This window comes from Pongo pygmaeus, chromosome X (assembly GCF_028885625.2).
Source record: "Pongo pygmaeus isolate AG05252 chromosome X, NHGRI_mPonPyg2-v2.0_pri, whole genome shotgun sequence".
Classification (NCBI taxonomy): Eukaryota; Metazoa; Chordata; class Mammalia; order Primates; family Hominidae; genus Pongo; species Pongo pygmaeus.
Window position 1 is genome coordinate 32455887 of NC_072396.2, and position 24361 is coordinate 32480247.

The 24361-nt window shown below is 36.6% G+C and overlaps 1 protein-coding gene across 4 annotated transcripts in view; it reads right to left on the bottom strand.

Moving 5' to 3' along the window:
- Window positions 1–24361, bottom strand: part of DMD (dystrophin) — a 2105574-nt gene that overhangs the window by 708491 nt on the left and 1372722 nt on the right. For all 4 annotated transcript variants that reach the window (XM_054470954.2, XM_063660502.1, XM_054470953.2 and 1 more), the window contains exon 49: window positions 6735–6836. In XM_054470954.2, coding sequence (XP_054326929.1) covers window positions 6735–6836 — 102 coding nt within the window. The remainder of the gene's footprint in view (window positions 1–6734; window positions 6837–24361) is intronic.

Below are 24361 nucleotides of genomic sequence, written 5' to 3' on the forward strand. Positions count from 1 at the left end.
GGCTCATATTCAAGACTTCATACTATGTCTTATGTCTCAATTATTTTATTCTGTACCACAATGTTGTATATTAGCCTGAAATAACCTCAAGAGATGTGATGCTTACGTAAGTATTCTGACAGAATTTGCTTAATTAAAAAGGGAGGCAAAGAAAGTTGATAAATCTTTAGCAATCATTCCTAATGTATAGCTTCACAATCACTCGTGGCAGAGATCATTGTAAACAAGTCTTTTAAAGAATTTGTTAAAAAGCCAAACAACTTAAAAAGCAGAAAGAATATGTTAGTCTATTGGGAATTTTTAAAAAATCACATCTGGCTGGGTGCGGTGGCTCACGCCTGTAATCCCAGGACTTTGGGAGGCCGAGGCGGCCTGATCACCTGAGGTCGAGAGTTCGAGACCAGCTTGACCAATGTGGAGAAACCCCATCTGTACTAAAAATACAAAATTAGCTGGGCATGGTGGCGCATGCCTGTAATCCCAGCTACTTGGAAGGCTGAGGCAGGAGAATCGCTTGAACCCGGGAGGTGTAGGTTGCGGTGAGCCGAGACCGTGCCACCGCACTCCAGCCTGGGCAACAAGAGTGAAACTCCGTCTCAAAAACAAACAAATAACCAAAATCATACCTAAGGAAAATGAAAAAAACAGTTTTCCTAATATTTTGTAAATGGGTATTGAAGTTTGGGATAAAAATTTCAGCTATAGCATTGAGAACATGAAAAATAGCTCTGCTGGTAGCTGGCATCTGGCAGCTGGCTAGGCCATGATGGTCCCAGCTGGATGTTAAAAAACACTCATAGAAATAAACTAGGCAGACACAAGGCCACTCCATGGCCGTGTTTGAAACAAGACAGAGACAAGGCCTTTCTGCTATCACAGAAATGACTAATATGAGGCATTGCTGCTCCTTTACCAACGACGTGTCTAGCCCTACTTTAATCTCATCTTCTAGATAAACACTAAGATACCTAATCACTACATTGACTCTGTTTCTTGAAAGCATCTAATCCAGAAATGGCTTCTACTTTCTGAATTCCTCCTTAGAATCATACAGCCAGCTGAACTCTGTAAGAAGCTTTTTCCAATGCCCTCTTACTGAGATGCCCACACTCTGTCTGAAGTGTTTTACGTTCTTGCCGCAATAAGGTAAATATTCCTAATTTTTTGATTACAGATATGTTGCTAGTAATCTTGGCCAGAGGGCTTTCAGAGTATTACATGGGGGTTCAAACAATGCCATATTACAAATAGCTTAGCAAGGTGATCAGCTCTACAATTCTAGAATATACATATGAAGGCTTTGAATGAAATTGTTTGATAAAATATAAATGTGCCAGGTATTTCTAAATGAGTGTGTTATTTTATAAAATGTAAGACTGCAAATACGGAAATGCTACTCAATTAAGAAATTGAATATAATTAGACATTTGACAATCTCATCCATATTTCTAAATGTTTATGTTTATAAGTTGCCCAAAAATCTACTATAATTTTTTTCTCCTCTCATTGGGAAAGTGAAGCTCTCCTCAAGTTTATGCATTGGGATTAGCATTTATTCAACCTCTTATACTCCAAGACTTTTTTTTCAGTTGTAAAGCAAACTTGTATTTATTTATTTATTTATTTATTTATTTATGAGATGGAGTCTCACTCTGTCACCCAGGCTGGAGTGCAGTGGCACGATCTCAGCTCACTGCAAGCTCTGCCTCCCAGGTTCATGCCATTCTCCCTCCTCAGCCTCCTGAGTAGCTGGGACTACAGATGCCTGCCACCAAGCCCGGCTAATTTTGTTTTTGTGTTTTTAGTAGAGATGGGGTTTTACCATGTTAGCCAGGATGGTCTCGATCTCCTGACTTCGTGATCCACCCACCTTGGCCTCCCAAAGTGCTGGGATTACAGGCATGAGCCACTGCGCCCAGCCGCAAACTTGTAATTTAAAAAAATAAAATGTTGCTATGCATTTACTTATAAATTATTAAATACCTCTAACATTGTTATCTTCTTTCTAGAAGTCCTCTCTCAACTTATTCTGGTGTTATTGGCATGGAAATTGTGCTCAATAAATCAGTCAGTCAAAATAGACTTGTTCATTTGAGGGGACAATTTTTGTCTGTTATCTCTCTATTGATTTCTGTTGCTACAAGTGATGTTACACCAGGTAAATGAGATTGTATGCATGGCAGATGATTTATGAAATCCAAGTGTTGTTTTAATTGTAATTATATTTATTTCGGCAACATTTTGACCAATGAAATACCATTCGACCTGCTATACTGTGAATAAATCTTGAGACGCACATCTGTTGTGAGTAATATATTAAAAATTGTTAGGCAAAAAATAAACCCTAAGGAAGTTTTTAAAAATGTTAAGATGTTGATGTTGGCAGTAGAACAAACTCATTGGGAGGAAAAAAAATACAGCTTAATCTAGTTAATTAACAACAAAACAGCTGGGAAAATGAAACATCCCTGGTTGTGATTGACTGTAATTGAAAATGACTAATGATGCTGTCATTTTGCAGTTCATATCTGAGGAAATGATGCCTGGAAGATTATAATTGCCCTCTTGACCATTTGTCTACAGCAATTATTTTGTGTTAAAGGTTAGGATGGAACCCTTTGGCCAAATAAAGTTCCTCCCACCTTTTTCTGTTACATTGAAAAATAATTCAAGAGCAGTAAGTAAAATATATTATTAGGTTTATGTAAGTAACATTTTTTGATAATATAAAAAGTTAGCAAAGCAAACCAGCTGGCTTCATTTTATCACTTTAGAAAGTAACCAAGACATTTAAAATTCCGTTAATGCTCTCAGCTCTAATACATGGCAGGTGATGTAAGCATTGAAAGTACATAAACGCATTTTTAAAAGTTAACTGAAAGTGTAGTTTTCCAACTTAAGTTAAAAATGAGTATGAATACCAGAAAATGGCACCTAAATGCTTAAGTTCAAGACAGTCAAAAATACAATTTTATAATAAAAATCAAATAACAAATGGCTTATTTCTTTGGTAGTTTATATTGTTGTTACTGATAGCAGTTGTTTTTGCTGCTTTTAAACTGCTAAATGGGGTGCTATTGAGGACCTAGTTATTACTGTGTGGAAAAATGGAACACATTAAAAACTATTTCATCTATGGCATTAATATAATATATTATACCAAAACTATAACTTTAGCAAAATTTTCAACAATTTATATAACTCATATAGTCAGTCTTCAATAATTTCTGAAGTTAAGATGAAGAAATAACATACAAATAAATAAAAGTATGTGTGTAGATGGGGGGGAGAGAGAGAGACAGAGAGGGAGAGAGGAGAGATTAGAGAGAGTGGAGAGAGAGGGGGAGAGAGAGAGAGAGACAGAGAGAGAGGGGGGAGAGAGAGAGAGACAGAGAGAGAGAGAGAGAAGGAGAGTTGAAGTGCTAAACAAAGATGGAGAGGTATTTGATCATGCGATCCTAAGATTTTTCCAGTTATTTTGCAGCAGAGATTAGTACTACCTATATGTCATTAGTAGTATTATTTCATAACATGTATTTGACCTTTTACAGGAAGTCCTCAAAGAAAATAAAGAAGCTGGTTAGTCAGAGATTTTAAAAAAGAAACCAGAAATATACCATCTTTGAAAATAAAAGAAATCTTAAAGAAGTTGATGAAGTGAAGGAAAGAAGAAAGAGGAAAGAAACTGAGCAGGGATGAACCCAGCTTCCAATCAGAACTCAGCTTGGGAGGTGAGCGTAGGAGCTGGACAGACAGGCTGTCTGATGCAGAATGCGGAGGTGCCAATAGACAAGTCAATTTCCTAAGAAACAGAATCGTTCCCTGATGTGTCTTCAATTAGGATGTCTGTAAGCGGTGGACATACTAATCATCTATTTAAATACTAGATCTTGCATATACATCATGAGAGATTTTCATTTTCTTTTTAAAGAATATCATTTTCTTCATAATTATTACAGTTTCCAAATGCACCTCCCCCAAAAAACAAAAACAGAAACACAATTCTCTCATGAAAATGTGCCGCAGGCTACTCAGACTCATTTCCTCTCCTATTAAGAGGTAACAAGACCCAGAGTGAAGAAGAGGCATTATAAATAGGACAAATTTTAAATTTTGATATATGGACTCAAAGATGAAAAAGGCTTTGTTCACGTTCTATCAGAGCAATGGAGTGTCCTTCAGAAAAATCATCTCTAACCTTTAAAAATAAATTTTTGATCCACGCAGAGATTTAAACAGCCCTCACAGCTTTCTGCCTTGTATTCCTGGGTGTCATGTTCAAAACCGTGAGGTCATTTTTTGAGCCTCTAGGTGTTTCAGGCTACCGCAAACCCCAGCTAATCTTCAGATGTTTCCAAGGTTATGGTCCATAGCAAAAGTTGTGCTTGAGTCAACTATTTTTTTTAAACCCCATAATTCTCAAATCAGTCTTGCATTTTTGCCCCTATCAACTTGATATATATATATTTTGAGACGGAGTTTCGCTCGTGTTGCCCAGGCTGGAGTGCAACGGCGCGATCTCAGCTCACTGCAACTTCTGCCTCTCGGGTTCAAGTGACTCTCCTGCCTCAGCCTCCCAAGTAGCTGGGATTACAGGCACCTGCCACCATAGCTGGCTCATTTTCGTATTTTTAGTAGAGACAGGGTTTCACCATGTTGGCCAGGAAGGTCTCAAACTCCTGACCTCAGGTGATCCGCCTGCCTCGCCCTCGCAAAGTGCTGGGATTATAGGCATGAGCCACCGTGCCCAGCCAACTTGATATGTTGATTTTTCTCCAAATCCAAGGGAGAAATGGGAAAACAGGAATAAATTTTCCCTTAAGTTCAGCTTTTCCCAATGTGTCAAATTGAGAGAAAATGGGGAAACAGGGAAGGAGGAAAAAAAAAAAAAAAAAAGGAAGGAAAAGAACAGTGCTGTCTGCTACAAAAATGTTTTAAGGGTTGTGAAAGAGAAGGAAAGCAACAGCTCCTGGTTCTTTCTTTTTATTCCAGAAAAGTAATTCTCCTTTTACATCACTAATGCATCAGCCGGAAGCAGACATGCTCGGGCATGGCAGATCCCAGTTCTGATCTCCAAGTGGCCCAGTAGTTGAGTGTGTGGGTGGAGGTGCGATAAGTTAGAATCAAGTGTTTGGATTGTTTTATACATAATGAAAGCAAAAATTTTCTCAGTGGCTTTTAATTAAGATATCTCTGTCTCTTTTACAAAGGCACAAAAGTAAAAGCCAAATTACATGTACCTTTGTGATCTCTAACTATTAGTGACAAACCTTAATTCATAGTCATACACCATAAGGCATAGTCTTTGAGGATCAACAAAGAGTAGATAGAAACGTATGCAATTGTCCATTTGTGCATTGCATGGCTTGCTACAATGAATGTCACCCTGTTAACTGCTCTGAGGGCTGGCTTTCTTCAGAATATCAACAGAAACTCTGAAATTTGCTGCTTTCAGGACTTTGCCTAGCTCTTCAAACTAAATACTGAGCACATTGTTAGCTTACGAAAAATGATTATATTGGGCTTGAACTGGATACAAATTACTTTTCTAGATTTTTGGAGTGGTTGCAATATATTCCTGAATAAATGTATATTGATATCTACAGAGAAACCTGTGATTTTCAGTGTCTGGTGTTTGGACATTAAGCTCAGGTGCAAACTTCAACTTTACCTAAGGAAAAGTCTCTTGTAAGCTGTAAGGAAAACAAACAATCTTCTAGAAATGAAGCTTGGGCCAAGCGCAAGGGAAACCAAGCAGCGACCTTAGAGACAGAATCTAAGTCATGGTAATGTTTGCAAGGACAAACTGGTTCTGTATAATGAGGTTATTGACCTGAACTGTTTTCAAGCAGTTTTAAACACGAGGACGAGGTTCATTGTATCCAAGCCTGCAACATTAACTGAGAAACCAAGACTGATCAATAAACAGCCTTGATTACAGGATCTCAGGCACCTTCATCATAATGGGAGCCATTATAATTTTGGTCAGGTACAGAGAAGCAGGTAACCTACTGCTAACGTGTATTTAGCACTGGACTCTCATTTGCAAATGGAAGCCATTGATTAGCTATTTTTTGAAAACTGACCTGGCTTTCCATCTCCCTCCTTATGTAATAGTCTGCAAATAAATGTGACCTAGACTTCAACATGGATATGGAGAAGAAAAAAAAAAGTAGAAAGGTTTATCCCAGGCCAGCTTTTTGCCAAAGAAATAAGCAATTACATGACATTTCACTAAAAATTCTTGACCCAATAAAATACTGAAGCCTCGATGCCGATTTTACTCTTTTATAAGAAAGAGCAACAACGAAAAGAAAGGTCACGGACCATATTGTGATTCTCTACAGCTGTTGGAGACAGACACTATGATGCAGTAGCTTGATTTGAATTAAACCAAACAATATGAAAAGCATCAAGGCTGGCAAGCAAAGCAATAAAGCCCCCAAAGAATTTAATCTACCTCGAAGGTGGGACTACTTTCGTATTGATGGCAGCACACCAGGACAGAAATGAGTCCTTTAATGCAATGACTCGTTAATAGCATTAAGATCACAATATATAAATAGGATATGCTGATCAAAAAGACACCTTTGCCTCTGCTATTACAGTATGGCCAGTATTTCCTTACAAGTTATTTCATTGATTATAAATAGTCCACGTCAATGGCAAATGTACAACAGGGGAAGCATAACCCATTATGAGGTAATGGATATTGCTAGAGGTTGCTTCATTACCTTCACTGGCTGAGTGGCTGGTTTTTCCTTGTACAAACGCTGCCCTTTAGACAAAATCTCTTCCACATCCGGTTGTTTAGCTTGAACTGCTATTTCAGTTTCCTGGGGAAAAGAATCCATATAGTGCAGATTAACTTCACAGTTAGCAATAAAATTACTACATTTAAATATACCCTTGGAGACTCCACATGTATTGCAGATCAATTTCTGCCTGGTACATAAGGGCACAAAAATGTAGCTTTTGGTGCAGAGAAAAGAAACAGAGATGTGAAACACATTAAACTTAAAAAAATTCATCCAATATCTTCTTGAATTATATAATACTCATATAGAAACACAGGCATTAACTACTTTTCAAAAAAGTAAAATGCAATAATGACAGTACAATTTATTGACATAATTTATATGAATAAACACTAGTTTTAGCTACAATAATCTCAATAATCCTAATGTTCATGTTACTTTATACACTTATTATTTTACAAAATTCTGTGTTGAGTATTGGATATAAATTTTGTTTTGAAATAAGCATCAAATAATTATTTCCACATCACTGTCAAAATTATTTTCTTTCCAAAGGGTAAACACTTAAAGCACAATATCAAAGCTTATTATTTATTAATGAGTCAAATAGGCCTTTTGAAGAACGATTAATTTTTTTTATTATTTGCTTTTCTTCAGTCTGGAGAAGGTTGAAGCATGACAAAAAAAATCCTTTAGGTATATGAATATAAGCATTTTGTTACTGTCTGCTGCCTAGCTCTCTTGATGAGACGACAAAAGAAGTGTGCAGAAATCGAAGCTGAAGGAAGTGAAGTTACATATTACAGAAGACTCTTTCGATGGAACACTTGTTAAACACTAGGATAGAGTATCAATTAATCAATGTCAGGCGTCAGTCAGGGCCTGGGCAATCTTCCCCGGAGAGCAGCTCCTGATTAACCCATATGTCTCTTCCTCCCTCGCCTACCCCGGAGCCTCCCAGCACTGCTGTATTTAAGTGTCTTCATGCCATTGTTTCTTTCATATACTGTATTTGTACCTGTTCCCTCTCAGTTCATTAGTAGGAAATCCCAAATTACTATAATCTCATACTGCCCAGTACGGTGTCTTGCAACTTACGGGTGCTCAGCACATGCTCTTGAGATAGACTATTTTTTTCCAGTTCTTATTATAAGAAATACCAGCGGCAAACAGGCACTTTGGTCAAAATTGTACATAACTAACCTCATGTGTTAATGGTTATGTATGCAAATTTCACTTCCTTTATAACAGGAGTTTAGCTACTTTACATGTAGAACTATTAATTGATGGTCTTACTGCCCCTTGCCAAGAAAACACATTGTTCCCTGAAAATGCAGCACCCGGAATGACTGTATGTCTTTGCTAGAGGTAGAAATAGCTCTGATCTCAGATCAGGAATGAGGAAAATCTAGTTTTACTTACTGAATTCCAAATAGGTCCCCAGCCACTATAAATTCACCCTTGAATACCGCATTTGCAAAAAAACATGTTGGTGTAGTAAATGGTGATATGGTCTCAAAATACTTTAAGAGAAAATAAAATATATTATTCTAAGGAAGTAGAGAAAAGAGCATATCTTCAGCAAGGTACAAATGATTTAAGAAAAGGAAAAAAAAGCAACTGAATTTTCAACCTATACATTTATCATTTATGTATACCATAAATTACCAAGCCAAATCCATGTACAATGTCTAAATTATACATTTTAAATTATATATGTATTACACATATAAACTGACAAGTTAACTTAAAGCACTGTCACCACCATTCATTTTGTATGTGTTTCTCTAAGACAAAGCACTATTTTCTATTTATTCACTGACAGCTGGGACTTTTCTTGTGATATTTATTGATACAGCTAATTACTGGTAATAGACAATGTTTTCTGATTAGCTTCATCATAGCTGTAGACTATATTATTGATGATAGCATAGTTACCATTTGTATAATGAGTACTATTTGCCTTCCCCAACCCTGATTCAAACAGATTGCCACTTTACAGATAAGAAAATGAAGCAAGGGTGGGTGGGATAGTAGTGATGGTAGTGACAATGATGTGAATAGCTTGCCCACAACCTCGTGGGATGTAGGAGAGTTAATATTCAAACACAGCTAGGTCTGAATCCAAAGTTTACGCTATTGGCAGTAGTAACAGCTATGTCTTCATATCTTACAACAACTTAACAACATATCTAAATGATTTGATCAAATTATGTTATTTCTGAGCATTAAGAAATTTTACTTTCACCATCTGAATCTGTTTGATATTATCACATATGCTGAAAAACACGTCCTACCTCTCTGATAATAGAGAATCACTATGGGTCAGAGGGAGACACACAACTTAACGCAACAGTAGTCATTCCCATTCATTGGAATTTTTTGAAAAATGATAGCAAAGACCATTGTTCCCACTGCCAACCTACAGTCTTATTTAAACTGCTCCAACTCCTTTGCTTCCTCCTTCAAAACACATCACAATTAATCAAACTATGTGTATAGGTATAGTTTTGACCATTCTTAAACAATTATCCTCTATGAGAGTAAGACCCATAACTACCTTGTTCACTCATATCCCTGGAAGTGCCTAACACATAGTAAGTGCTAAACAAAAAACCGTTGAACGGGCAAATAAATACTGTTGCAACTTTGAGCCTATGGGAATTGAGTTAAGAGTGTGTATTACTAGAGACATTGTTCACGCAGATAGTCGAAAGGTTCATGGCACAGATCATTTTCTTTCTAAATAATCTGCTAGAGTTAAATACAGAGTCTACTCTTCTGCTTTTGGGTTTCCTGTAATGATATTTTTGCAAAATTTTACATCTTCACGTTATTGATTACAACAATGTCTCAGAAAACTCATTTCCAAGATAAATTAAAATGGGATTATTTTATACTTAATTAATCCTTTCATTGACTTCCTTTAAACTAAAATTCCATTTATTCCATATTTTTCTTCTTAGCTGAATTTGTATAATTTAATCTCCATCTAGCAAACCAAGAGAAAGTCACAAATACAAAGGTTTTAGCATTTATATGATTTAGCATGAATATTTCATATAACCAACATCTGAATGTGAGACCTCTAATCAGGCACTTTATAACATTGCACTTGAAGCACAGTAAACATTTATTAGTTTTGATTCATAATTCCAGTAGAAGAGTAAACTTGGAAAGGCTGGAGGATCATGTTTCCTATAAAAAACTAAAAACTTCTATGAGTATTAAAACCTGTGATGACCTAGTATGGAAAAGCATATCTTTCCTTTCAAACACTCCCATTTCACTTTTCTTTTTCACTCATCGAGCATAGGAAGTCAATATTCTCCTCATATTCCCTTAAATTTAATGTGTCCCTCTGTCCCCCAACACAGATCATTTGTATTTGATACATTTGATCTAACTTTTGCTTTTCATGGTATTTATACGTTAAAACCTTTTGCACTGAACACCAAACTTCTTATATTATTCCAACCTTTAAAAAAGATTTATATTTCTAAAAATGGAGTGCGTATTCAAAAGATACCTGCTGCATCATCTATTCAATATATTTATCAAATGATTTGGAAGGCCCACCATAAGCTAGAGATTGGGATATAGCACTAGAAAATTTTCAATTTACAATATGAATATATGTGTATGATATACATGTATATACATATATGTGTACTAGATATGATAAATACACATATCAACATATATATAATATGCACATATAATACACATACACATATGTGTGAGTGGATATATAGACACATGTATGTATATGTACAGGTGTACCTCATTTTACTGAGTTTTGCCTTATTGGCTCTGCAGATACTGCTTTTTTTTACAAACTGAAGGTTTGTAGCAACCCTGCATCAAGCAAGTCTATCAGCAACATTTCCAACACCATGTGCTTACTTCATGTCTCTGTGTCACATTTTGATAATTCTCACAATATTTCAAGCTTTTTCGATATTTTTATAACTGTTATGGTGATGGGTAATCAGTAATCTTTGATGTTACTATTTTAATAGTTTTGGGGTGCCACAAAGAGTGCCCATATAGGATGGCAAACTTAATCCATTAATGTATGTATTCTGAACTCTCCACTGACCAGTCATCCCCCTACCTCTCTTCCTCTCCTTGGGCCTCCCTCTTCTGAGACACAACAATATTGAAATTATGCCAGTTAATAACCCTACTATGGCCTCTAAATGTACAAGGGAAAACAAGAGTTGCATGTCTCTCACTTTAAATCAAAAGCTAGAAATGATTAAGCTTGGTTAGGAAGGCATGTCGAAAGCCAAGACAGGCTGGAAGCTAGGCCTCTTGTGCCCGTTAGCTAAGTTGTGAATGCAAAGGAAAAATTCTTGAAGAAAATTAAAAGTGCTAGTCTAGTGAACATGCAAGTGATAACAAAGCAGAACAGCCTTATTGTTAATATGGAGAATGTCTTAGTGGTCTGGACAGAAGATCAAAACAGCCACAACACTCTCTTAAGCCAAAGCCTAATCCAGAGCAAGGCCCAATTCTGTTCAGTTGTATGAATGCTGAGAGAGGTGAGGAAATTGTAGAAGAAAAGTTAGAAGCCAGCAGAGGTTTGTTCATGAGGCTTTAGGACAAAGCCCTCTCTGTAACATAAAAGTGCAAGGTGGAGCAACAAGTGCTGATGGAGAAGCTGCAGCAAACTATCCAGAAGATCAAACTAACATCTAAGATGATGAAGGCAGCTACACTAAACAACAGATTTTCAGTGTAGATGAAGCAGTCTTCTATTGGGAAAAGATGCCATCTAGGACTTTCATAGCTAGAGAGAAGTCAATGCCCGGCTTCGAAAGTTCAAAGGACAGGCTGACTCTCTTGTGAGGGGCTAATGCAATTGATGACTTTCAACTGAAGCCAATGCTCATTTACCATTCCGAAAATCCTAGGGCCCTTAAGATTATGCTAATAGACTCTGCCTATGCTCTATAAAGGGAACAACAAAGCCTGGATGATAGCACATCTCTTTACAGCATGGTTTACTGAATATTTTAGGCCCACTGGCCATACCTACTGCACAGAAGAAAAAATCTCTTTCAATACATTACTGCTTGTTGATAACGCACCTGGTCAGCCAAGAGGTCTGATGAAGATGTACCAAGAGATTAATTTTGTTTTTATGCCTGCTAACACAACATCCATTCTGCAGCCCTTGGACACAGGAGTCATTTCAGCTCTCAAGTCTTATTCTCTAAAAAGTACATTTTGTAAGGCTACAGTTGCCCTAGGTAGTGATTCCTCTGATGGATCTAGGTAAACTGAAAATCTTCTGGAAAGGATTCACCATTCCAGATGCCATTAAGAAAATTTGCGATTCACGGAAACAGGTAAATATCAACATTACAAGGAGTTTGGAAGAAGTTTATTCCAACCCTCATGAATGCCTATGAGGGTCCAAGACTTTAGTAGGGGAAGTCACTGGATGTGAAGAAAATTGCAAGAGAACTAGAATAAAGTGCAGCCTGAAGGTGTAACTGAATGGCCATAATCTCATAATGAAACTTCAATGGATGAAGAGTTGCTACTTATAGATGAGCAAAACAAAGTGTTTTCATGAGACAGAATCTACTCCTGGTGAAGATGCTGTGAACAATGTTGAAATGACAACAAAGGGTTTAGAATATTCTGTAAACTTAGTTGGTAAAGCAGCAGCAGGGTATGAGAGGCTTGACCTCATTTTTGAAAGAACTACTGTGGGTAAAATGTTATCAAATAGCATCACATGCTACATAAAAATCTTTTGTGAAAGAAATCAATCAATGTGGCAAACTTCATGGTTGTTTTATTCTAAGAAATTGGAATAGTCACTTCAACTTTCAACAGTTACTACTCTGATCAGTCAGCAGCTATCTCCATCAAGGCAAGACCCTCCATCAGCAAAAAGATTAAGACTCATTGAAGGCTCAGATGATTGCTAGCAAGCTTTAGCAACAAAGTATTTTTTAAATAATTTCAACTATTATTTTAGATTTAAGGGGTACATGTGCAGGTTTGTTACATTTATATATTTATTGGGTGATACTGAGGTTTGGAGTATGATGGATCCTGTCACTGAGATAGTGCGTACTGTATCTAATAGTTTTTCAACTCTTGCCCCTTCCTTATCTCTTCCCCTACTAGTTTCCAGTATGTACTGTTGCCATCATTATGTCCATGAGTGCCCAATGTATAGGCCCACTTATAAGTGAGAACAAAGTGGTATTTGGTTTTCTGTTCCTACTAATTCACTTACGATAATGGCCTCCAGTTGCATGCATGTTGCTACGAAAGACATAATTTCATTCTTTTTTATGGTTGTGTAGTATTTCATATTGTATGTGTACCACATTTTCTTCATCCAGTCCACCACTGATGGTCATCTAGGTTGATTCCTTGGCTTTTTTATTGTGAATAGTGCTGCAATGAACATACAAGTGCATGTGTCTTTTTGGTAGAATGATTTATTTTCTTTTGGATATATACTCAGTAATGGGATTGCTGGGTTGAATGATAGTGCATTTTAAGTTGAGAAATTTCCAAACTGCTTTCCACAGTGGCTGAACTAATTCACACTCCCACCAACAGCGTATAATGTTCCCTTTTCTCCGCAGCCTCACCAACATCTATTGTGTTTTGAGTTTTTGATAATAGGCATTCTGACTGGTGTGAGATGGTATCTCATTGTGGTTTTGATTTGCATTTCTCTGATGATGAGTGATGTGGAGCATTTTTTCATATCTGTTAGCCACCTGTTTGTCTTCTTTTGAGAAGTATCTATCTATTCATGTCTTTTGCCCACTTTTTACATGGGGTTATCTGTGTTTTGCTTGTTAAGTTCCCTATAGATTATGGATATTAGATCTTTGTCTGATGGATAGTTTGTGTATATTTTCTCTCATCTTGTGGGTTGTCTGTTCACTCTGTTGATAGTTTCTTTTGCTGTGTAGAAGCTCTTTAGTTTAATTAGATCCCACTTGTTAATTTTTGGTTTTGTTACATTTGCTTTTAAGGACTTAGTCATGAATTCTTTCTGAAGGCTGATGTCCAGAATAGTATTTCCTAGGTTTTCTTCCAGGATTCTTCTAGTTTGAGTTTTTATTTTATTTTATTTTATTTTATTTAGGGATGGAGTCTCGCTCTGTTGTTGTCAGGCTGGAGTGCAGTGATGCAGTGCAATCTGGGCTCACTGTAACCTCCGACTCCCTGGCTCGAGCGGTTCTCCTGCCTCAGCCTCCCAAGTAGCTGGGATTACAGGGATGCGCCACCATGCCCAGCTACGTTTTTTGTATTTTTAGTAGAGACAGGGTTTCACCGTGTTGGCCAGGATGGTCTCGATCTCCTGACCTCATGATCCGCCTGCTCAGCCTCCCAAAGTGCTGGGATTACAGGCGTGAGTCACCGCACCTGGCTGAGATTTTATTTTTTTAAATCTTTAATCCATCTTGAGTTAATTTTTGTATATAGTGAAAGGTAGGAGTCCAGTTTCATTCCTCTGCATATGGTTAGCCAGCTATCCCAGCACCATTTATTGAGTAGGGAGTCCTTTCCCCATTTTTTTTCTTTTTTTTGTTTACTTTGTTAAAGACCAGATGGCTGTAGGTATGCGGCTTTATTTCTGGGGTCTCTATTCTGTTCTACTGGCCCGAGTTTCTGTTTTTGTAAAAGTCCCATTCTGTTTGAGTAACTGTAGCCTTATAGTATAGTTTGAAGTTGGTTAATATTCTTTTCACTTAGGATTGCTTTTACTCTTCAGACTCTTTTTTAGATTCATATGAATTTTAGGATAGTTTTTTATAATTCTGTGAAAAATGACATTGGTAGTTTGATAGGAATAGCACTGAATCTGTAGACTGCTTTAAGCAGTATGTCCATTTTAATGATATTGATTCTTCCTTTCCATTAACATGGAATGTTTTTCCATTTGTTTGTGTTATCTATGGTTTCTTTCAGCAGTGTTTTGTAGTTAGCCCTGTAGAGATCTTTCACTTCTTTGGTTAGATGTATTCCTAGATATTTTATTTTTTGTGGTTATTGTAAATAGTTTGCATTCTTGATTTGGCTCTCAGCTTGAACACTGCAATAACATATTTTTAAATTAAGGCATGTACATTAGTTTTTAGGCATACACTATTGCATACTTAATAGATTACAGTGTAGTGTAAACATGACTTCTATATGTACCAGGAAACCAAAAAATTCATGTGACTCACTTTAAAATGGTGGTCTGGAACTGAACCTTCAGTGTCTCAGAGGTATGCCTGTATATGTGTGTATATATATATATATATATATATATATGTATATGTGTGTGTATATATATATGTATATGTGTGTATATATATATGTATATGTGTGTATATATATGTATATGTATGCTATGAAGAAAGATTAAAAAGAGTAAGTAGAGAGTGACAGTGGGCTCTATTTTAGGCATTGTGAGCACAGAAGACTGCTCCTCTCTTCAGGAAATGGAATGAAGTGAAGAAATGAGTCATGTCAACATACTGAAGACTATTTCAGGCAGAGGGAAAAGCAAGTTCTATTGCCAAAAGGCAGTGAGGAGTTTTGCTTGTATAAGGATTTGAAGTAGTACAATGCTCTGTTAACATAAATATGTACAGAATCATTCAGGTGTTATAGAGGACAGAATAAAGTCTTCTCTCTCTCTCTCTCCCTCCCTCCCTCCCTCTCTTTCTCTCAAGTTGATTGTATATACCAAGAACTTAGTACTTAGTAATATTTCTTGGATACCAACCCTGATTTGACTCTTTTAAGATGATAACTCTAGCGGCAGATTGGAGGCGCAGATTGGAGGCAAGATTTTAAGAATAAGGAGCTGGTGGAAGAAACATAGGAAATGCCTTTAGAAGTCCAAGTACTTATTGAACAAACAGGAGCAGCATGGATGTTAAGGAAGTATTATTCTTATGTTGTGGATACAGGACTGGCAGGACTTGATGGGGAAAAAGAAAATTTTCAGAATCACCAAGATTTTATAACTTGGGAGAAACTGTCTAGGGGTACAGGGAAGCTAGAGGAGCCTGTATACAGAACGAATAATGTTTTCAGGATGGACACATGAGTCAAGATGCCTGTGATTAACACTGATGCAAATGTACAGAAAGTAATTGCAAAAAGAAGCGTAGTGTGCAGATTAGGGGTAAGGCTAAGAATACAGGTTTGGAGGTAAAAATAGTAGTTGGACAATATTGTCCCAGTGATACTTGCAGAGTGACTGAAGAGGATAGAGCCAGAATTAGGTATTCGCCTCCACAGGATAAGAGAAGAAAGTTGAACCAATAAAAGATAGAAAGAGCAGAAGAGATTGAAACAAGAACATGTAAAAACCCAAAAAAGAAGTGAGGAGAGAATTATATGAAAAGGGGTGCCACCATGTTACATATTACAGATAAGCAAGGAAGCTCAAGAAATAATACAAATAATAATACTGAATATATCCTTCATTGGAGGTTAAATGAAATAAGGGTTTACATCCAATGTTCTCGGTTTACTTTGTAAATACTAGCTTGTGGTCCCCCAAATTTACTACATGTTCCCATTTTTAAAATTCAGCAAACAGATTTAGGTAACAACAGTAAACTTACTAGATATATCTTACAATGGGAGCAACTATAACAAGGTGAGTAAAACAAATGAATGGGAACGTTTGCTCTGGAAAATCAAGGAATACACACACACACACACACACACACACACACACACAATCTTTAAGGATAGTTATTAATTATGGAAGAAACAAACCTAAAATTATAAGAGTATTAATTCATCCTATATGATAAAAACTCTTAACATTTTTAAAAAGTCTTGCGACATTGTAACAAATTCAAAAGGCTGGATATTTCTTCCTTTAAAATTGCTTACAAGTACAATCCAGTGTAAATTCTATACCTTTAGAAAATGAACAGAAATAGTCAAAAATTTCATCTGTGTTTCTTGTGTGCAGCCAAATGACTAGCATCCTTCTCTATCCACCCCATATTCTTCAATCACCCATAAATAGTTCCAAAAATCATGAAGAATAGATACCACTATTCAGAAGGCACTGGCAGATAGATAGGATCAGGAGTCTGCTTTGACAACTACAAGGAATTTCCTTAAGACATCCACATACAAATTTTAATTAATAAAATTGTTATTGGCGAATAAACAGAAATGGCATCAAGGCTGGCATTTGAGTAGTCCAAGTATTACTTAGAGCTCCAAAGTACTAAGCAGGTGCTTGCTAGATGATGAACTGAAGAGCAGGTGGCATGCCAAATGAAATGTCCATATTTTTCACTTGCAGGAAGTAGAATATTCCCTGTTCAAGTCACCAAAATAGCCCTAGATTTAGTCCTCTGGTGAATGAACATTGCGTAGTCACATCATTTCCCTCTGTTGAAATGTTTCCTATTACCATGTCCTTCTATCATCACTATTGTCACCTTTTCATCCTTCAATGACATAATACAGATTTTAAGTACCCAGATGAGATTCATTCTCAGTTCTATAGAAATAGAGCAATGGGTGAAAGAATTCATTTCAGCTCTAAATTCTTTGTGGTTACTTTTCCTTGGCACATTTTTGGAGAACTGGACCTCTAATTAAATGGACCTTTGATAGATCACTTTAGAAAGACCATTTTGAAGATAAATTTCTACAGTTTACCTCACTACATTTATTTGCAGGTTGAATTTATTAGTTCAAAGATAAGTCAGTTATTAAGGGCAAGATATTATTGCTTGAAGGGTCAACTGTAGTAAATCCAATTAACTTCACTGAAAATATTCTTTAGTACATATTTTCTTAAGTGAATATAAGGAAAATAAACTGTAAGAAATTGACAACTATCCTAAAAATTAAAGAATATGTGAAATAAATTTTAAAAATTTGTTATTTCTCCATGCAAATAAAATGTGACATAGAAAAGCTAAAAAACAAAGCAAGAAACAACTCCAAAGAAACCACATGAGATGGAAAGATCAGAAAATGCTACTAAAATTATTAGCTGTGCTGAAAATGGCAACTAACTGCTATAGTGATATTAACTGCTATGATAATATTAACAAGCTACAGTTGCTAAAACATTTATTATATGTCAAACACTGTGCTTTTCATGCACACATACACTCCTACAAAGAAAGTTTTATCTAATTTCACAGATGCTGCAATTGAGAGAGATTAGGTCAATTATCTAAGACCATGTGGCTTGCAAATGGCAGAGTTGAGATTATATCCAGGAAGTATGTGTCACCAAATCTCTACTTCCTTCTTTCTGAATCTGTTGTCTATACTGTGTGTGTGTGTGTGTGTGTGTGTGTGTGTGTGTGTGTGTGCATGCACACATGTATGCACATGTGCATATATGCTTATTTCTTTCCAAAATTGACGTTTCTTAATATTATGTTAATTATTTTTCCTCCTCTTGAACTCAAATACATTCTACAATATTCTTCCAGAATATAAATGAGAGAAAATCCTGTCTCTTTTCACTGAAAATGAAATAAATTTTTACATAGCCTTGTAATAGCTCTGAGGGTTTCTCTTAGTGGGTTTATGATTGCCAAACCTCTGATATCCAGGTCAGAGAATTGGTTTGAGTAAACCTTTTATCTCACAAATGGCCTCACATCTTTCTATGATTTCAGATAAGGTGAAGAAGGCCACCACTAAAATGGAAACATAGCTAATTATAGTGGCCGGCTTTTGTAAGGAGAAAGTGTTCAACTTCAAAGAACATTCAGACAAGAAAGTCGTCATGGGATTTCCACCAAAAAGTCTCATTTCTAATAATAGAACATTTCCATTAAGGTTTTTTTTTTCTCCATGCCGTATTCTTAATGTCCCCTCCAATGCAAGATTGTGTACCAGGTGTTAAGATCCTTATGATATGAGGAGAGTTTTGTTTTCTTCATAGTATTGATAGTTCACTACAATGTCAGGTATAATTTTAAGAAAATAACTTGTATTAATTAGGTAATAGGGAGTAATGGTTCACTAACAGTAGGAGAACATCACGGTCTCTTTTGAAATCCAGCCCTGATAGGTTTTTGAAATGGAGTAACTCTAAGCACCTTTAGTTTTATTTATCTCTTATTAAATGGCATTACTAATAATGGGCAGTTGCTGATCTGATCTGACAAGCAGTGAAGCAAAGACTAGTGATGAAAAGAGGTAGAAAAAAAACACCTTCGAGGGTAAAAGTAGCAAGTCAGAGGCAAATTAATATATATTTACATTTTCTAATAATTGATTTCTTCAACATATTTCTAATTCTACATCATGCCGATTGTGTGTGCATGTGTTTAACTAGAAATTTGGTGTTCTTAGAAATAGTACAAAAGGGAAAAATTCTTCCTTGTTTTCCTTTCTTGTACTCAATTTCTTTCAATTTTCTTCATTTTACCTGCCTTAGAATATATGATTATATATATATTAAGAATATATATCTCAAAGCACATTATAAGGAGGACATAAACAACCTTTCCATGTATGTTCAAACATTTATTTATTTATTTATTTGTTCATTCGACAAACATTTATTCAGTGCTTACTATGTTTCACTGGGATAGGAATGGGGAGTGCAGACACACAAATACATACCACATTTAGAGCAGGTCAGGTATAACAACTAGTAAAGTGCAATGTACAATGGAGCACAGAGCAGGAACTGATCACTTTTGTGTTTGATAGACAAGAAGGTCAGGACAGAAAGGCTGGGAGCAGAAACAGCTCATGCACCTCATTATAAGGGGATGGACGGCAGAGAGAATGTATTCCAAGAGGGAATATGGAATATGCAAAAACAGGAAGCAGAAGCAGTATGGAGATATCACGTAGGGGAATGGGAAGTAATGGAGTAGAAATAGAAAACAAAAGCCAGAGAAAAGAAGGATCTTGTATACCATCCTCAGAACTGTAGTGGAGAAGCTACAAAAGAGTTTTAAATAAGGGAATGGCACTTACGTATTCCAATTGATCTTCTAAATATATATGAATATATATTTATAAATGAATGTATATGAATATATGAATAAATAGACATAAGATCTACTATTAATGCTTGATTTTCTAATCAAATAAGCTGATCTGAATGAGATATAAATATTGCTACAGAAAAAAAATTCAAAATAAAAATGACAACTTTTTCGTAAACATAATTTTCCATTCACTTAATTTTTTTTAACTTTTAAGTACATGTGCAAGTTTGTTACATAGGTAAACTTGTGTCATGAGGGTCTGTTGTACAGATTATGTTGTCGCCCAGATATTAAGCCTAGTACCCATTAGTTATTTTTTCTGGTTCTCTCCCTCCGCCCAACCTCCACCCTCTGATAGGCCTCATTGTGTGTTGTTCCCCTGTATGTGTCCATGTGTTCTCATCACTTAGCTCCCATTCATAACTTACTTACTTATAAAGAGTGCCTTCTGCCATTTGGCTATTTTGTCAATCCCCACAATCAACAGTTTTTCTATCTAATCTATCATTGATGATAAGGGCCACTACTGTTATATAAACTAAGAAAGCCAAAAAACAAAAAAACCTAGACTTTGTAAACATTATCTATTGTATGATACATCTCAAGTTCAGAGGTGTGGAAATACTAAAAAATGCATTTTGGAATCAATGAAATCCTAAGACATCTGTGGATACTATGATTGATTTGTGAGTTCATTATTATTCATTTCCTCTCTTAATATGGCTGCCCTGCAGTGAATATACTTCTCTTCCCATTGACTTTGGGCTTGACTGTGTACCTTTGATCAATAGACCATGGGGCAGAAGGGACTGTGTGGCAGCTCTTAGCTGGAACTTTAAAGGCAATTCAAGATTTGCTGGTTCCCCTTGTTCTTATCTTCCACCATGAGAGAATACTATGCCATATCAAAGCTGCTCTTTCCGCTGGGGTCCTGGGATGAGAAGACATTTAGAGCAGATCCATAGTCTAGAATGAAAAGACCTTAACTTGATTCATAGTGTGGAGTAAAGCTGCAGCTGATCTGCAGACACATGAGTGAGTAATAAATGTTTGTTGTTATATGTCACTGGAATTTTGTCATTGTTTGTTACTGCAGCAAGAGCTGACAATTACAATATTATAGTAAAACAAACAAAAAATATGTGATTTCTGGGACAAAAAAAACCAAAGTAAGCCTTTAATATAAATGTGCCCTGGTCACATACATTGACTGCACTATCTCTCATTCCATACAGAAACTGTTTGCTAAAAAGTGTAGCAAGAAACAAAATATGAAATGGACTCAGTATTGCGTTAGAGCCTGATTTCTGCAGCCCAGATTGTCAGGCAGACTGACAAATGAAGGCTGATGGATGGAAAAACACAACATTGTTCAGTTGAGTTTCTTTGTGTTTCCTCTCATGTTGGGTGACTGTTCTTTTACTTATCTACAGTTAGGTTTGCTAGACCACTGCAACACAGCTCTCTTTCACTATAACTGCGTGCTGTCAAGTACGTGCCAACCTGATTGACAAAGACTGACAGGTTCCCTCTTTCCATTTTGAACTAATCAAGGGCAGCTCACCAAAGGGAGATTTTAAAAAAAAACTTAGAGATTTATGGATTTCAAAAATAATCTGTCCAAATATACAAAGCATAATGTAGTATTGATTTTTAAACTGGAAAGTGTTGTGAAACTGCGAAGATATAATCTAGTAAGCTGCATACTTGAAATGTTCAAGGCCAGTGAAAGAGCGGACATAGGTGTGACCATCAGGTAACATCCAGAAGCCTCTATGGAAGCTCTCCACCTTAAAGTGGGGGTTTCAAAGTCTTTTTGGCAGAATTCTTTTGGCAAATGAAATATTACCGAAACTCTTCCAAAAAATCACTTGAGTCATTCCATAAATATTGACAGATTACTTATTATCTGCTAAACATTGTTTGAGGTACTAGATATGTAACAGTGAATAAAACAGACAATCTTTTTGTGTCCTCATAAAACTTACATTCTAATGCTGATAATGTATAGTAAAAGAGAAATTAAGGTGCTTTGGAGAATGAAAAGTGCTAAAGAAAAAAAATTTAAAGCACTGGATAGGAATAAGAGACTTACGTATGGGGCAAAGGGAGGTGGGATGTGGAGAGTTTAGAAAGTGCCTGCAGGGAAAGCCTCACTGAGTAGGTGGTATTTAAATAAAGATCTGAAGGAAGTGAGGGAACGATTCAAGTAGCTATCTCGGGAAAGAACAATCTGTGCAGAGACAGCAAGTGCAAAGGCCCTGGGGCAGGAGTGTATGTGTATGTTCAATTAAAAAAATAAGGACACCAGGGTGAGTGGAATCTAGTGAGCAAGGGGAGGGTAGTAGGACTGATAGCCATAGAGTTGGGGATGGAGGAGGATAGGTCCTGCATCTTTGGAAGGATTTTGGCTGTTATCCTGAGTGAGATTAGGAAGCAAAGGAGAGTTTTCAGCAGACGAGTGATGTGATCTGACTTATTTTTAAACAGATCATTCCGGCTGCTGTATTAAGATTAGACTTTAAGAATGCAGAGAACAGATGGTAGTTAAGAACAGATTCTTAAGGGGGTACAATCTGCATTGTTTGGATGGAAGGACTTTGTGAAAACCTGAAGCCATTATTTTGGAAAACTTTATACATACAGTTCTTAACTAAGGGCCAAAGCTCTGGTCTGGTTTAATAGCAGCAAAGGACACTGCTTAAAAGGACATTCATTTAAACCGGTACTCCCAGGTCTTGCTGCCTTCCTAAGTCCTTACTGGTGAAGAGTATGGGCTCTTGAGTCTGGTTATCTAGGTTCCCATCCTAGCATGAATTGACTATTTCCAACAGAGACCAAATGGCCCATGAAGCCTCAAAAACTGACTGAAATTTTTCTATCTGGCCTTTTAAAGAAAAAAGTTGGCCAACACTGATATAGAGAAATGGTTAGGTTCAGGCTTTGTGGCTCTAAAATCCTTCAAGTATGCATAATTACTCCACAATGTAAACATATATCAAAACATCACATTGTACCTCATAAATATATATACTTATTATTTGTCAATTCAAAATAAAATAAAAAATACATGGGTATTTTTAATAATCAAACATTAGAAACAAATGTTTTTCTTTTAACTCCTTATATAGATTCATAGAAAGAGTTAACAATTTATAATTAGAATTTGTTTATTTATTTACTATTTTGACACAGTCTCGCTCTGTCGCCCAGGCTGGAGTGCAGTGGCATGATCTCGGCTCACTGCAACCTCTGCCTCCCCGGCTCAAGCGATTCTTGTGCCTCAGCCTCCAGAGTAGCCGAGATTACAGGCACGCACCACCAAGCCTGGCTAATTTTTGTGTTTTTAGTAGAGATGGGGTTTTGCCATGTTGGCCAGGCTCGTCTCGAACTCCCGGCCTCAAGTGATCCACCCATTTCGGCCTCTCAAAGTGCTGGGATTACAGGTGTGAGCCACTGTACCTGGCCAATTTATAATTATACTTTAGAGCAGAGGTTAGCAAACATTTTTTATAAAACACCATATAGTAAATATTTTAGACTTTGTGGGCCAAACCCAAATTCTGCCAATGTGGCATGAAAGTAGTCAGGTCTATACATGAACAAATAAATGTGGTTGTGTTCCAATAACACTTTATTTATGAAAATACGTGGAGGGCTAAATGTGGCCCTTGGACCACAGTTTGCTGACTCTTGCTTTAGGATATTACAGTGTTGTTGGAAATAATCAGTCTAGAAATAAGAACATCTGGGTTCTAGGCTTATTAGCCCATGAGTTGAGGCAAGTCATTTAACTGCTCTAAGATTCAGGTTTCAGTATCTTTAAATATAAAATAAATGAAACTAACAGATATTATTGTGAGTAAAGGGTTAAAAACACCCTTTGTCCATCTGTATGAGAATTTGTACTTCAATCAACTTTCTAGCTCCCTTCTCCCTAGAAAACTGATAAAGTTGGAATGTCAAATGTGTGAGCAGGCAACATTGCTTCGGATTAAAAAAAGAATGATCGGGACTGGTAAATTACACCTTGGTTAGGTGTTCTACATATGAACTATAAATGCCTAATGGAAGACCATAATTTTGGGGCATCCCCAAGTACAACAATTCTTGTAACTAAGCATGTTCTTTTTGAGGACCTTGGAAACTATGTTACAAGGCATTGGCCTCTGGGATGCATAAGGCTTCTAGGCCAGGGTTGACCCAGCATCTCGATTTGTTTCCTTCCTGTGCACCTGAGATGCCATGTGAGAGTGGACAGGTGCTGCAAAGTGAATAGCTCTTGGATGGCTCCCTGGGTGCTTCAGAGATTGCTACGCATGCTCATCCTACTAAAGAGAGATACCCGATGCTACCTTCCTGCTAAGCTATATTCCTATATCCTTCTAAGTGACTTTGATACTGAATGTGGTCATAGTATTGTTCAGTTGCACCTAATCAAAGAAGACTTACTGTTGTGTTTTACAATAATCAATTATAACACTCACATTTTATTTCAACAGGTTAACGCTGCTCTGAAATTGGGACACGTTTTATAAATGATAGCGTGTCATAGTCTAAATTGGCAGCACATTTTTCTTGGTGAAAAATAAAATAACAATGCATACTCTAATC